At 37.6% G+C, this 17,041-nt stretch overlaps 2 protein-coding genes across 3 annotated transcripts in view; one reads left to right on the top strand and one right to left on the bottom strand.

The window, feature by feature from the left end:
* Window positions 1-17,041, bottom strand: part of Cortactin (cortactin) — a 773,732-nt gene that overhangs the window by 715,539 nt on the left and 41,152 nt on the right. The window lies entirely within an intron of this gene.
* LOC145682063 (uncharacterized) lies at window positions 12,244-16,491 on the top strand. The gene is made up of 2 exons (XM_081753660.1): window positions 12,244-13,660; window positions 14,839-16,491. Exons 1-2 carry the CDS (start codon window positions 13,505-13,507, stop codon window positions 16,489-16,491), a joined length of 1,809 nt encoding a protein of 602 aa, XP_081609786.1. The 5' UTR covers window positions 12,244-13,504.

The raw sequence follows: 17,041 nt of genomic DNA, 5'->3' as shown, positions 1-17,041 counted from the left end.
TGATCACAAACTAAACTTCTGGTCTTAGTTGGGTATAATGCCGTTAAGATCAAACATGAAAGCACTCTTAGCAGCAAAGACAACTTTGAAAGTGAAGTAGTGTTAAACCACACGTCAATATAAAAATGTACAAAACTCCCTCACCAGGTGTCAAGAACACAAGAAAGAAAGAAATGCGCGGGGGGAGGGGGGAAACGATACCGTCGTGGAAAATTCAGATGCATTAGTTCATTGTTGTCAACAATGAGTCTTTATTCCATTCTTTCTTTCTTTTGCATTCTGTTACATTTGATAACAAATACTGATAACCATTTCATGAACAAAACGAAAAAACTTGGAGAATTGTATATATATGTATTAAGATATACATATACTGTACATTTAAAAAAAAATATACGTTGGAAGTACATTCTATTTTTATACACGTTTCTAATTTACAGAGAGCAATACAAGTGTGTTATTGACTATTGTAAATATTCATTTTTATGCCTGTGTTTGTAGTAATAAAGCAAATCGTTTTTACCTCAACTCAGGAGATCTGAAAGCATTACTATCAGGTGCAATAAACAGTGCACACAGTATACATACAAATATATTTATTTCTCTAGAAAGAACAAAGCGATTTTTACGAAACTTTTAGGATTTATTAAATATAAATCAAGGTATACTTAGGTATAATTTCTATGTTACTATATGTAAGGGGACAGGAGCTAGGGGAATATCTGAAAAAGGGAAATTTTTGAGGGAATTTCCCGAAAATCCCTCTGTTACGGGAAAACTGTACGTGATGGAGAGAAACCGAGTGCATATTCGAATTCAGCGCAAAAAGTTCCTTTAAGATCAGGTGATTTTTCTCATGTAACAAACAAAAAGTTTAAATTTGTTAACTAGTGTAATCATTCATATGTAAAGTATATACAAAATAGTTTTAGTAGCCAAAATCATAAGTTGGTAACTTCACTCAAGAAAATTCAAACCCTGCTCCCGCCAAGTGAACTTTGTGGTGGACAAACACCGTGTGCGTGGGTTTTCTCGGGGTTCTCCCGTTTCCTCCCACTTTCTTCATTCCACCATTTCATTCATTTCTCATAGTCACCGTCTCCTTTAGCCTCACCGGCACAACCGTGGGACGTAAAACTCAAAGATTTCATTTCATTTTCACTCAAGAAAAGAAAAAAGTTTGCTGTTCCGAAGCACTCTGCTAATGAGATGAGCACTTGCTTCAGTAAAGAATGATTTCTCTGTATTATTGAGGACGCCAGTAAGTCTACAGAACACCTGCATGCAAAGAAAGAACGTAGTTTCTCACAAGCTCGAAAGCGTTCAGAGCAAAGCAAGAAAATAACTTTTCTGTTTACATGAATAAAATAATAATTTTGCATGATGACTAAAAATTGAGAAAATATACAGTTTGTCCAATAAGTGCGGTGTTACGGCCATGCTGACGGTCATAATGTGTACATATTAGAAGTATATAACTAATGTTATAAGGTGTTAAAAAATTCTAAAATAAATAGTTTGGCTTTCATGATAACGGCCTTGGTATTTGTGTAACTGCCTAAAAGTTATAATTGGAGTAGCTATTATTATCTGAAATACCTAGGATTACCTTAAGACACTCCCAGAAGCTCCTCACAATTTTGTGACGAATACTTGTCTTCATGTAATTCCAGAGATAATTTTATGAGTAACTGTGTACTACTTTTCACAATTCTCCAAATCTGCAAGAACTCGCTCGTAGATATATGGTTAGCATATTAATCTTTGGCGCGGGAGACTCGGGTTCGTTTCCCGATCCATGTCTTACTCATACATCCTATGTCGGGTATGTTTATCCGCTTCATCGGTGTTTGAACTATGGACAGTCTGTACGGCTTCATGGACAAACGTCTACGCAATATACGCCAAACAGTGGTCTGAGGGATCTTGTGATGCACGTCGTGTAGATTTTCGAGGACTGCGGACAAAACTCTCCCTAACTGCTTCCACCATATCGTCAGTCACGGGTGAGCGTCCAGGAGCCTTTGTGTGTTGCACAGAACAACCTGTTTCAACAAATATCTGGTGCCATTTGTACACTGTTGGTCTGCTGGGTGGTTTCTTGTGTATTGTGTGCGAAACTTAGGCTGTACACTCGTTGCTGACTTCGTTTCTTCAAACCAAAACACGCACTTAGCTCTTTCCACACCAGTGAGTCTCAATTTTCAACGACTGACCGGTGGCGCCGCGTGTGGTTAACTTCGCAATCACTCACTACGTGGGTCAAACTTGAAGTGTTTTGCAGTATAATGACATATAAACCAAGACTGTATGTGGTTCCAATAAATAATTATAACTGATTGAAGTTGTAAAACCTATAAGGAATCACTCTGTAGGTTTAACTGTGAGCTTAAACTAGAACTAGATTCATAAGGTGAAAATGTAACAGTTGCCTGTATTTACAAGTGTTATCTACAGTACTATGTAGTACTACCACAGAGGAAAAATTTATAGCGATTATGGAGCAACTTCAGCTTAATTAGGCAGCATCATGGAATCGCTGATGCTGTCATCTAGTGAGGCAAGCATGAAAGAGGTGTCACTACTCATTGTCCCAACAGCTGTCAGTCTTAGTACTCTTGTTTGTTGCGTCAATTGAGCCTGTTAACGTGCTCGTTGCTTCAAATTTAACCCACGAACCTCAATAGAACTTAAACCACTTGTAAAGAGAGTGCATTGTGTTGATGACAGGGTTTTCCATCTTTTGGCACAAGATTAAACAAAAAGTGTGTTCATTTTTCAACCAGCAACAAATGAACTGTGGTTTATTGAGCTGAATGAACATCAGTCAGGAACTGCTAATGTTCGTTTATATGGATGAAGTCATATTTGGCGTTCAACACAGGAGCTGTGAAAAACATTTTCAGGCGTTTCGTGTAAAATAGATTTTAAAAAAAACCCATATCACCTCTTTTTCAATATGTTATTTTATGCCGTACATAAATTATTTGAAGTAACTTCTGCCTCTGTGCAAACTAAAAATGCTGTATCTTAAGGTTACTGTTCCCACCCCCTTATCCGAGTATTTCGCCTTTTCGCCACCAGACGCTCATTTCTTCATTTAGCAATCAATGCTAACGCCTCTACTGGGAAGAACTGAAAGATAGATCGTAGCGCTCGATTTGAATGTGTCCAGGATATCCACACTTGAAGTAAGCGGGGAGAGGAATCCAAGTTTTTTCTTCTTCTTCGTGCATTTGCAGTCAGTCAGGGTCTACTTTTACAAGCCGTGTTCAGCTGTAGGGCAAAATCTCAACGATTGACGGGTAACATAAATCTTTTCTTTCTGCAGGCAGGAATAGAGTTCTTGAAAGAAAAGCGGGAATTAGGTTACAGAGAACGGCCATTCGCACCGCGTTGACAAATTTCGTTTCGTCCGTTTATCACCTGAAGCTCCTTTTTTCGATTATTACCAGAAAATGAGATAAATAACCTAAATGGTTCTTCGTATACAGAAAACAAACAAACAATACTAATATTTTCTTACAGTTATCAGTATTACAGATTTTTTTTGAGTGTATGATGCATGAAAAATGGACAGAATGAATTTTTACGTTTCTATTTGTCGCTATCCTTCTGAGTAGAGAGAATACTGTGGTGCAACTAAAGGGCCTGCAGGGTCCGCAACACTGAGAGGTTCAGAATAAAGAGAGACCCATTTAAGTTTAGAAGTTAAACTTCATAATGTTAGGATGTTAAAAATTATGTGATGTTCGAACTATATCTCATTTTTACCTGTGAAGACGGTAACAATTGAGCGATTATTTAGTAAATTAAAAGCCAATAAAACTTAAAGTGAACAGCGTAAACATTATGACCACTCGGTACTTTTTGAACGAAATCATTGGGCTGAGGTAAGAGCTACGAGGCATACCAAAACCGCGCACCAGACGGTAACAGGAATCTCATTCGATTAGTCAGTGTGGTGCTTGTGCCTTGAATGGTGAAGACGACAATATATCAGGGTGACTAAATGGCTGGGAGCTTCATTTCGAAAACAGCGCGACTTGTCGCGTTTTCGCGATCTGCCGTGCTTAGTGTATTTCAAAAATGGGAAAAGGACAGTGAAACCAGCATCAAACCAAACAACAAAAAGTGGGGCGACCCCGATGTCGTAGACTCTCGAGGTTGGTACAGCAGAATAGGCGAAAACTACAGCTAGGATTGCAATATGTCAGTATTTTGTACGGACTATTTGTATTTTTAGATCCGTGTCCGTATTATACAAAGCATAAAATAGGAAAATGTCCGTATTTGACAGTTTTTGGTGCTGCCCGAAAATTTCCGAGTCCAGAATTGCTAAAATCTTGGGTGAAAACAATTGTGTTTTCATTATAGGGCCTATAATTTATATTTTAGTTACTATTAACAAAGTAGGTTATGTTTTTAAAAAGTGTCTTATTTTTCCATTCCAGGGTTCTTTTGGTTAGATTTAATATAAGTAATTTAATGTCATGATTTATTATATTTGTGTTAATGAAAACATTATGAAACATGTTAGTTTGCAATAGTGTTTTATGTATTACAGTAAACAACTGTGTGATAACCTAAAAAGGTAAATTTTAGGTAAGAAATATCAAAATATTTGTTCTATGTTTAGGCACCGTACCTTTGATGGGTCGTCATATTACGGCTTGTTTGTATTTTGGATCAAAAAATTATGGTAACCCTAACTATAGCACAATATTATTACTATTATACTACTACTACTACTACTACTACTACTACTGATAATAATAATAATAATAATAATAATAATAATAATAATAATAATAATAATAATAATAATAATAATAATAATAATAATAATAATAATAATAATAATAATATGCATTTTTTGCATATAAGGAAGTAATGACTCACTACATAAAACATAGAAAGTCAAAACTCTGTTCCCTGTGAATTTTACGCACCTCATGAACGTGGAAAAAGGGGGTGCGTTTAACATTTTTGCAGGGAAGCCCATTCGTCCTTACTTACGCTACTGAGAGAATGTAAGGTAAAATAATAACACCAATATATATATAAACTCCTGGCGAAACAATCCCTTGTGATCTGAGTCTACAGCGGGCTTATGTGAGTGGTCAGCACAAATACACCCAACGTCGCCCGCTGTCTAGGTTGGAGTTCGCTATCTTTTAGTTTCCCAACTTTTCTCTCACTGTTTGGTCAACACCGCAATGTTTGAGTACCACACCGGGAATTAAACCTTGGACGACGCACACCGTATCACTGTCGCTTGCAAATTTATTTCAAGAACTGCTCATTCTCTAATAAATGTTTATTCTCTTAATTTGTGCGTGGGCAAGCTTCCCTAACAGCCATCAAACTTACACAGAATCTGAACAGAGTTCAAATGTGTTGTGCCTCCTGTGAAGCACATGTCAGTTATATGGGAGGGGCTTTAGAGTGTAATTCTAGGAACGCTGTAGATCATCCCTCCCCGACTGATACAAAAAAGAAAAGCTGGAGGCACGCAACTAATTCACAGTGGTTACAAAGCAGGCGCAACGAAGTTCTGAATGAAAGGTTTTTTTTTTTTTCCTATTCCATTTTTCGAACAGCATTTACCGATGACTTGTTAGCCCCACCGCCACCCTGAAAGCAAATTCAATCGAAATTCGGCCAGATCGTTTGATCACGAATAACTATAGTTTGATCCCAACGCATACTGACATATTACACATGATTTGGCTAGGGGCTTGTTAGCCTTTGATAATTGATATGTACCATTCGTCAGATATTTCAATCGTAAATGGGTAAGCAAAGTTTGGTTAGTTTCTGGTAGTAAGTATGTTTATTTCAAATTGGTAGCCCCCAACAATCAAACTAAAAATAATATGTGAAATCTATATGTACCACTCCTTAGATATTTCAAACGTAAATAGTTATGCCAAGCTTGGTTAGTTTCTGGTACCAAGTATGGAAGATAAACAATGGTAGCCTCCAACAATGAAACTAACAACAATATGTGAAATCGACATGTACCACCATTCCCTAGATATTCCAATTCCAAATAGGTGTGTCACGTTTGATCAGTTTCTGATAGCAAAGTTGATTCTTTATTTTAAAATGGAGGCCTCCAACAATGAAACTAACAACAATATGTGAAATCGACATGTGCCGTAATCTAGGTATTTTAATCGTAAATAAATGTTTCAAGCTTGGTCAACTTCTGGTAAAAAGTATGAAAGATAAAGTTAGTTTATTTAACAATGGTGGTCTCTAACAATGAAACTAACAACAATATATCAAATTGATATGTACCACTCTATAGATATTTCAGTCGTAAATAAGTGTGCAAATTTTGATTAGTTTGTGGTAGAACAAATGGCAGAAAAAGTTGTTTGTTTACTTAACAATGGTGGCTTTCAACAATGAAACTAACAACAATATGTGAAATCGACACGTACCATTCCCTAGATGTTTCAATCTTAAATGGGTGTGCAAAGTTTGGTCAGTTTTTGGTCCAAAGTATGACAGATAAAGTTGATTGTTTATTTAACAATGGTGACTTCTAACAATGAAACTAATAGCAATATGTGAAATCGACTTTAATGATTCCATAGATATCTCAATCGTAAATGAGTTGAGTTGATTTTAGTTTAGCGTCCCGTTCAGCAGCGAGGCTATATGAGACGTGGACCTACTGATTAACGTGGAATCCGAACCACATGAGCTCCCGCCGGGAATCGAACCCGGGACTCCCGCGCCAAAGGCGCGTACGCTAACCGCTTAGCCACGGAGGAGCTCTCAATCGTAAATGAGTGTACCAAGTTTGGTTAGTTTGTGGTACAAAGTACGGCAGATAAAGTTGATTGTTTATTTAACAATGGAGAAATCCAACGATTATTTATTTAACGATGACGATCCCCAACAATGGAACTAACGATAATACGTGAAATCGATATGTACCATTCCCTAGATATCTCAGTAGTAATCCGATGGGTGTGCCAAGTTTGGTCAGTTTCTGGTATAAAGTATAGCAGATACAGTTGATTGTTTATTTAACAAGGTGGCCTCCAAACAACAATATGTTAAATTGACATGTACCATATGATAGATAAAAAATTCAATCGTAAATGGATGTTCCAAGCTTGGTCAGTTTGTGGTAGACAGTGTGGCAAGTTTATTTATGATTGTTTATTTAACAATGGTGGCCTCCAACAATGAAACTAACAACAATATGCGAAATAGACATAAGGGAGAGGGGGATAAGAGTACGCAGCGTCTAAGAGTGCGCGACCGTGTTTCCGGGGAATTGGGTGCACTGATCGAGATATCGAATGCATCACGTGATTGAGTGAGTCCCGCCAGTTGTATGGAAGTGTATTGCATAGGTGTCCAAACTCGCGAGCCCGATGCTCGTGAGCTCGGCACTCACGCTCAACCGGGCTCGGGCTCAATAATTGAGCGCGAGCCCGAGTGAGCCCGAGCCCCAATGAAATAAGTGAGCGCGAGCCCGAGCCCACTTGAGATTAGTAAGCGCGAGCTCAGTTAACAGAAGTGATCGCGAGCGCGAGTGAGTGCGAGCCCAGTCGAGAGACATGAGCGCGAGCCCGAGTGAGTGCGAGCCCAGTCCAGAGAGATGAGCGCGAGCCCGAGTGAGTACGAGCTCAGTTGAGTGCGAGCCCGCGCTCACTTCACACTTACGTGGACTAATTTGCTTTAGAGTCAAAAAAATAGGAAATTCATTCCATGTGCAGAATTGTAAAGGAAGAATGAAACAACTTTACAAAATGAAAAATCACATTCTTGAGGTCTGAGCTGTCATTTTATTGTCCAGAGGACTTCAAACACCTTTCGATAGAGAACCGACTTTTTCATGGCTATTATGAGAGGATGGTATTTGAGGCAGGTGTTTGTTTTTGTTGTTTCAGTAACAACTTCCATGACCCAAGCTTTTTGTGTTTGTGTGTGTGTGTGTGTGTGTGTGTGCGAGATCATAGAATAAGGAAACTACTTGACCTTCCGAACTAGGAAATTTATTTACTAACAACTAATGAAGCTGTGCGTTCATAGAAAAGTCGAGCGAAATAATTATGTATTATTTAATTATAGCTTCTTTAAATCCCAATAAACAAGAGTAGTTCTTAGGAATGTTGATAACTTGTACCATAATGGTCATTGAGCCCATTAATTTATATGAGGAAACAAAGAATTTTAGCCAGTTAATTTTACTGACTACTTCTTCTTGAGATCTTTAAATGTATTCTATGCGAAATTTAACCACTGTATTATGTAATTTTAATATATATAAATAAAAACTAAAACAATATTACATTGAATATTTTTAAAGCAAGGAACCCTTAAATAGGCCAGAAGAAGAAATTAGTAAAATTGAATGAGTAAAATCTCGTCTATTTAAAAGAAAAACACTTTCTCATATAAGTCAATGGGCTATTTAAAAAAAAGAAAGATAACAATTCAACATCCAGAAAATAAAATAGTAACACACACACACCTCCTTTCATTAACGTTCTTCATTACAGCGAAATTAAACTACCGCTAAGTTTAGAGTTTTTCTGTAATATCTTCAAAACAAATAAAAATATTCGAAAAACAGAAACGTAGTGAACTAAACAATACGATTTTGCATGTGATATCTTTATCGCAATTCACCTATCTGATTTTGGTATGTCGCTATTTACAGAACCCGCAAAAAAATGCTAAATCTATCTACAGTTCCAAATCGAAAGCAGATAGATGAGTTGTGATAACGGTATCACATGTAAAATCCTATTGTCTAGTTCACTACGTTTCCGCTTTTCGAATGTTTTATTCGTTTTGAAGATATTACAGAAACACTCTAAACTTAGCGGTAGTTTAATTTCGCTGTAGCGAAGACCCTTAAAGTCTTTTTTCGAAAGCTACCCTGAAACGATGGCGTGTCGTTTGTTGCAACCAGAGTTAAAAGTGAAGGAAAACATGGGGGACGTCATCTCCCACTTCCAAAAATATTTATGGCATCCCTCCACTTCCTAAAAAATATAGTGGACAAAGATAGGCACAAGGGATGACATGACGTCATGCGTTCCCCAACCTTTTCAGATCAAGTTTTACCCCTGGTTACAACTCGATTTTGATGTTGTTTGACAATATTTGCATTGCGGATTTATCAAATCTTATTACCGTGAAGATTAGCACATACCTGACGAAATATCTAAGGGTTGCCAGGCACTTATTCATATTGATTCACTGTGAATAAGTGGTAAGTATTCTCATCTTCGAGACGAGCGAGATCTCATATAACCTCACTGATGAAAAAGAATATTAAGCTCCAAACAAACGAACACAAAACATTTTAAATTTCACGATAATTTGACATAATTACATTTCCTCTTTTAACGCAGTTCTTATTATTACCTTATTTTATATAAGTTCTATTTTTCCGTTATGTTACGCCATTAAAGAACCGGCTTTTAATATACATAAGGAAATGTACAGATGAATTGAAAACTAGAACCACAAACTAGAACCACCAATTACCATTTTCGAAAGTATTACACATAACTTCTTGACTCAAACTGATGTTATGACGTAAATTTCATTCATAAACATCTTTATTGAGCTTTCATTAACTTCTGATTTTCTTTGGTGTTGTTTTAACAAAATACAGGCTATAATCAACGCATACTTTCAAATTTTCAGTTTTATTAATCAGTACTCTTAAACTTGGCCTAAATTAAGAAATATTCATATTTAATGTATTTTAGCAGGACAATATGCTTTCAAATACATAATTAAAAGTAGTGGTTGCTCCTGAGGGAAGTCACAAAGTTAAAAAATTAAAGTTTTCTTGCTTTAAAGTAAGGGGTAAAAGTAATCTAATGAACTTAGAAGATGCAGGCCCGAATGGGAACACTATTGTGGGACTCCCGGTTCCAGAAAAACAAGTAAAGAAATCGCATTAAGACTATATCATCCTGGTATTCATTGAGGTGTCATATTACTTAATAGGCCTACTTTTTCATCGGAAGTTGGAAACGTAAAGAAATAAAGAAACTACTGCAGAATTAACTTTCGAAAATATTACTTTTAATACAAACTATTTACTCCCTCAAATTCTAGATAGAGGCCAACAGGCTATACGCTCCCTTGTTTATGTTCATGGATGTACATGTATTACAATATGTTATTGTGAGTATTTCACAAGCCAAGAGTAACAGAGCCATCCAAAAGTCTGATGATCACTTGGCCGAGGGACCCGCGAGCAGAATGTATTAATTGCATGTATTACTTGCAGAATTTAGTCATAGGAGCCACACTGGTTTCCACAGGGGAACATTATGCTGCTAAGACGGCACTGAATAGTAGATTACACTCTAGCGCGGGACCCGACTGGGTACAATCGGTCCAATCGGCTGAAGTCCGGCCCTGATTGTTGTATACAACAATTAATATAGTAGGGAAGTTTTCTTCTTTTAGTTTGAAGCAACAAAAAGTCTTAATTTTTATCCGTGTTACTTCTCTTACAAGCCCCCTCCGATTAAAAGTACATTTTAAAAAATTTAGAAAATATTTTTCTACTTTTCCTTCTCTATATATATAAAAGTTATTGCTCTGGAGGTATACACTACCAAAATTTCTCAAAAATCTCTAATTTTTAGTGCTTTGATTAGCACATCCCTGTAGGATAGGCCGGAACTCCTGCAAGTATTACTGGAGCCTATGAGACCATTGACATTGCAATACCCTCTGAAATACTATTATTTCGTTGTGTTACATTCAAACCGATATAAAGGGACCAGAGAAAGTTCCCTTTTACCTTTTGGTTTGCTTTTAGCTTCCACAGAGGTAGCTGTTTTATTATAAAATGGTTTTAACAAACACTTAGAGTCACTGATATCAGATCCTGTTACTTCCTTTACCAAACGTTTAGCAGATTTTCGGGAAACGTTTAGCTCTTGTTATTATAAGTTCTGTAATTTCACGAATGTTGAATACCTGTAATGTCTTCCTAAATTTCTACTTCTAATTTTACTTCTAAAGCTATCTTCTCACAAAAATATAAATAAATAAAAAATTAAAACCTAAGAATCTGTGTGTTAAAAACAAGAGATATCTATGCGTAATGTGGGTGTTGGACATAAGCTCACCGACAGTCTCATATTACAGGGATGGACAAAAGCTCGCCGATAGCAAACATAAGCTTCCTTGAAGGACTTGTAATAAAATTCACCGAATATTGAAATTCAGGTGTTAATTACTTCCTAAGCAGAAAATGGAGCTACTATCTTATATGACTTATCTATCAGGTATAAAAAAATAATAAGGACGTTGCGGAGTTGCGTTGTATTAAATGTAGGCAGACCTTGAGGAACTTGTAATAAAATGCCCTGGATATTAAAATCTAGCTTTTGACTACAATTACAAATACGCCAAATAACTCGGTAGAAAGCAGAGCTACTAATGTCGTATAGCAGTTATCAGATATCAGAATAAAATAGAGATGTTGCAAGTTTAATGTGTGAAACATGGGCGACAGTAAGCCTAATTTTGGCCCTGGAAATTTTCGAACCAAATTTTTCTTATAAGCCTGACAATTCATCAACTGCATTAAAATAATTTCATGATAAGGCATGAGTACTTACATAATACAATTTGTTTGCTAACAGGACTTTTTTTTTTTTTTTTTTTTTTTTTTTTTTTTTTTTTAAACGAAATCATCATACTCAGATATATTTAGGCTTTGCTTCTTAGTGCTGCCGTCGTGCTTGCAGACAAACACTCAAACAAGTTTCTTTCTTATTTACTAACACTAAGCTTTTTTTTTAATAAGTTGTTTTGATCTTAGTAAATAAAGAGATTCATTTAATGAGTATTGGTCTGCAAGTGTGATGACAGCCTTAAGACTTGATCTCTGCAACACTCTTAATATTTTATTGTGATGTCTGATAACTCCTATATGACGTTAGTCATATAGCCTATTTTCTATTGAGAAACTAGGCCTACTAGTAGACAAAGCCCAGATTTAAATATCAGGAGCATTTTATTTCAAGCTCCTCAAAGTCCGCCCACGTTTAATACATTAAACCCTGCAACATTTTTATTATTTTATTTTTATATCTGACAACTGATATATAGCATTAATAGCTCTATTTTCTACTGAATTAGGCCTACTGCTAGTCAAAGTCTAGATTTTAATACCTCTTTATACCCATCATATACCCGCGAGCCCAATTAAGGCAAGTGAGCGTGAGCCCGGATGAGCGTAAGCCTATTGGAGAGAAGTGAGCGCGAGCCCAGTTGGGAGAAGTGATCGCGAGCGCTAGTGATCGCAAGTCCAGTTGAGACAAGTGAGCGCGAGCCCGGATGAGTGCAAGCCCAGTGGACAGAAGTGAGTGCGAGCCCAGTTGGGAGAAGTGATCGCGAGTGCGAGTGAGTGCGAGCCCAGTCGAGAGACATGAGCGCGAGCCCGAGTGAGTGCGAGCTCAGTCGAGAGATGAGCGCGAGCCCAGATAAGATTAGTGAGTGCGAGCGCGAGTGAGCGCGAGCCCAGTTGGGAGAAGTGGTCGCGAGCGCTAGGGATCGCGAGTCCAGTTGAGACTGGTGAGTGCGAGCGCGAGTGAGTGCGAGCCCAGTCCAGAGAGATGAGCGCGAGCCCGAGTGAGTGCGAGCTCAGTTGAGAGAAGTGAGCGCGAGCCCAGCTGAGACAGGTGAGCGCGAGCCCGAGCGAGCCCAGTGGAAAATGGCCACCTTTGGTGTATTGGTATTGGTCGTCAGAAGGCACAGAAGAAAAGCAGGTAAATATTTGTTTTGCATACATTTGATGTAAGTTTATGATTTTGGAACGTAAGCTTTTTTTCTCTGTAGAATAGTAATTACACCAGGGTTGTTATATCACAAATAACTGTAATGTCTGTTGTTAGTGCCAACACTTTGCTATGGAAGCAGCATAACATGGACTGTCACGTAGGGACGATTTCAGGAAGCAAGTGAGGTGCGGGTAAGAATCCGCATGCGTACTCTTGCCCACCACTCAATATGTTTCAGGTATATTGTCTCAGACTAAGAATTTGACTAATATTAAAAGTGATCAATTTCTGTTTTATTTTTCGAACTTACATGGAATGACCTAGATATTGCACCTACTAAATTAGGGGAGGGGTTTATGGCATTTAAAACTCTGCTGCTATTTTAGGGGGGCGCGGTGGCTCAGTGGTAGAGCGTTCACCTCCGGTGCTTGGGGTCCCTGGTTCGATCCCAGCTCGCGCCGTGTGGACTTTGTGGTGGACAAACACCGTGCTCGTGGGTTTTCTCGGGGTTTTCCCGTTTCCTCCCACTTTCTTTATTCCACTATTTCACTTATCTCTCATCATCACCGTCTCCTTTAGCCTAACCGGCATAACCGTGGAACGTAAAACTTAAAAATTTCATTTCTGCTGCTATTTTATTGTTCGTTATCATCTTTGAGCTTTAAGACAATTAACAAGTTAGGTAACTTTGTTACAGGTATTAGAGAATGGGGAAGTATAAAAGAAAAACAGAACGGAAGCTTGTATTTACCCAAGAACTACTGGAAGAAGCACGTCAAAGAATAGAACAAGGAGAGTCGAAAAGAAAAGTCGCGAGAGATATTGGCACTAAGGAAAGTACTTTAAGGAAGAGATTGAAAGCTGTAAGTTGAAACTGAAAATACTTGATAACATCTCTGAAGAGTAACTTATATACGAGGGTAAATCTAAAGTTATCCGTACTTTCGTTTCTTTAACAATATAAAATAACACTTTTCCCATCGGTCCTGAATTTTTCATATCTCATTGGTTGCACATCCATGGGTGCATCACTTCCTACACGCCTATAGCATAACTACAAGGGTACCACATTGCAACATGAGAGCGCAGAAGCCAGTGTCGCCAACGCAAAGAAAATTATGGTGAAAGTTCGGATATTTTTAGTTTTACGCTCGTAAATGTCAATGTTAACATCCCTTATTATCTACCTATATAAGTATAGTATAAAATACGAACTCTCGACCTTATTTTAAACATTCTATGATCAGTAAAATGTATTTCAACTAAACGTTGGTAAGACCTACAACAAACCTCGGAGAAAAACGTTTGGGAGGCCAGTTCTCACATCGAAACGGGAAGAAAGTTCCTCTGACAATTTTTTGAAATGTGCATAATTATATCCTAAAGGTACCTTGTAACGCATTTATTGATGTTCAAACCACTGCTCGGATTGATCTAGTATTTATGATGTTTTGAAGACTAATTTGATTCTGTCTTAAGGTAAGTTGTTGTGATCCAAGCATTACAGCGAATCGTGACCAAATTGTTAGCTACAAGGGTTTCGCTGGAGACGGAATCAGATGTCTCGGAAGCGCCATAAACACTCGTCTCTTGACAATAGTGGTTAAATGCCCACGAATGTATTTTAAGTTTATTACACCAGTGATATATTACAGAGAAGAATCGTAAGGATAATATACCTTAAAGTATATTAGATGATACAGAATAATGCTTTCAAAACTTGTGAGTATTAATAATTTCAAAAAGCACACTCACAATGTTACATGCCTATACGTTGTATAAAACTTGTAAAAAAAATAGTTATAATTACTGAGGGTAAATTGAATTATAAGCTTTGAATATCAGGCATCATTCAACTATTGTAATATTTAGAGCCAATTATAATTATGTTCAGTTTCTATAGAAGTACGGTTTTCATAAGATGAAAGTAAAAGACAAGTTAATTAAGATTAATTGCTTATATTTTGTGTTTCCATCGTTGTTCTTCCTCTGTTTAGGTTTACATTAAACGTAATTCAATTTCTGTTCTGTGTCGTTTCAGGGTACTATTCCGGATTCCTTGGGAAGATTCCGCAATGTGTTTGATATGGAAATGGAGAAAGAATTAGCGACGTATATTAGACAAATGGATGAAAGGTTTTATGGCTTAACTCGCAGGCAACTCATGGATTTAGCTTATGAATTCGCGGAAAGAAATGGTATTCATTCCAGATTCAATGCAACTAAGAAGAGAGCAGGAAAAGACTGGCTGCTGAGTTTCTCTAAGAGGCAAAATCTATCCTTACGGACACCGGAACAATGTAGTACTGCCAGAGCTGTTGGATTCAACGAAGTCCAATGCAAAAGCTTCTTTGCCAATCTAGAGAGATGCTACAAAGACTCAAAGTTTCCACCAAACAGAATTTTTAATGTAGATGAGACGGGTATTTCGACTGTTCCTAACAAATTACCTAAAGTGTATTCGGGGAAGGGTAAACGCCATGTGAGCAAAGTTACATCTGCAAAGCGTGGTGAACTAGTGACATCCGTATGCTGTGTTAGTGCTTCAGGTATATATATCCCTCCTGGGTTAATATTTCCCTGTAAAAGAATGAAGCCGGAATTGTTCTTTGGCGCCCCAACTGGAACTTTACAAATGGTGTCTGATAAAGGGCAAATGACAAGTGAGTTGTTTATAACGTGGCTCGAACATTTTACTAACTACGTTAAGCCATCGCCAGACGACCCAGTTCTCCTAATTTTAGATAATCATGTATCTCATTGTTCTCTTGGTGCAGTACTGTTTTGTCGAGCTCATTATATTACTCTACTATCGATTCCACCTCACGCGAGTCATAAAATGCAGCCACTGGACAAAGGATTTTTCAGCTCATTGAAGAATGCTTATGAGCAAGAAGTTGACAAGTGGCTAACATCTAATCCTGGAAAAGTGGTTACAGTAATGCAAGTTGCCAGGCTTTTCAACGCTGCATATACAAGAGTGGCGAATGTTAAGAAAGCAGAAAATGCCTTCTCAGCAACTGGCATCTACCCTTTCAATCCTGATATATTTTCCGATGAAGACTTCGCCCCATCAGAGGTAACAAAAATTACAGTCACGGATGATAACGCAACTGAGTGCAAGAATGTTCTACCTGTTCGGTCTACAGATAAACATACCAATATGACTGACGAAATAATTCAATCATCGTCTCAGACCAGCAAGCAGTGTTCTGCACCGTCAAATTCTCCACAGCCCTCAACGTCTGGCAATGCTACTAGCTCTTCAAAGTCCATTTGCACAAAAGTGTCTCCACGTCAAAGTATTTTCGATGTGAGTCCATTATCAAGAGCTTCGATCACTAAGAAACGAAAATCTAGAGGGAAACAGTCTGAAATATTATCATCATCACCGTACAAGAACAAATTGCTGCAGAAGATGACAGAAAACAAAGCGAACACTACCAAGAAAAAGAAACATTTAGAAAAACCAAGTTCAAAGCCCAACAAGACTCCAGAGGAAGAACAACTAGCAGTTCCAGGACCATCCTCAACCCAAGAGGACGAATTAAATGAAGCTGAAATAACCTTTTGTGTGGGATGTGGTGAATCATTTGATGATGACCGGGTTCAGTGTGGACAGTGCAAAGCATGGTGGCATGACGCTTGTTCGGGATACGAAAGACAGGGACCGTTCGTTTGTGATTATTGTTAATGCGTACTCTTACACATGTGTTTGCGCACTCTTAGACTCCTAGCAGTCCAAGAGTACGCATTTGACTTGTTTTGTTTAATTTGTTTTTTCTCAAACACACTATGTACCTTGGGTCTAGAAGTTGTATCGTTTTGTTGTCCAAGGATCAATGTTTCCATTCATATATGGAACTTTCTTTTAGTTCTCAATATAATGTAGCTAGAGCGAAAGTAAGCTTATGTGCGTACTCTTACCCCCCTCTCCCTTATACCATACGATAGATATAAAATTCAATCGTAAATGGGTGTGCCTGGTTTGGTTAGTTTGTGGTAGAAAGCAGGGTTGATATGTTTAAAACAAAATGTTTAAAACAAGTGTTTAAAACATGTTTAAAACGAGGGCTGTTGTTTTATTCAGTTTGTTTTAAACGTTTTAAACAAATTGTTTTAAACGTGTTTTTTTTTTCGATGCTGATTGGACATGTTTAAAACAACTAAAATATCAGATTGAAGAAGCTAATTTAATTTTCTAACAAACAACCCATCCTCTGCAGGATTTAAGCATGGAGTAA

The sequence above is a fragment of the Thermobia domestica genome, chromosome 3 (assembly GCF_964235325.1).
Source record: "Thermobia domestica chromosome 3, izTheDome1.hap1.1, whole genome shotgun sequence".
In the NCBI taxonomy this organism is placed as follows: Eukaryota; Metazoa; Arthropoda; class Insecta; order Zygentoma; family Lepismatidae; genus Thermobia; species Thermobia domestica.
This window is presented reverse-complemented; position numbering and strand designations above follow the sequence as displayed.

Coding starts and splice junctions, on each gene's coding strand:
- LOC145682063 (XM_081753660.1), top strand. CDS start 13,505: ATGGGGAAGTATAAAAGAAAAACAGAACGGAAGCTTGTATTTACCCAA. Junction 13,661..14,838: donor TAAGGAAGAGATTGAAAGCT/GTAAGTTGAAAC, acceptor GTGTCGTTTCAG/GGTACTATTCCGGATTCCTT.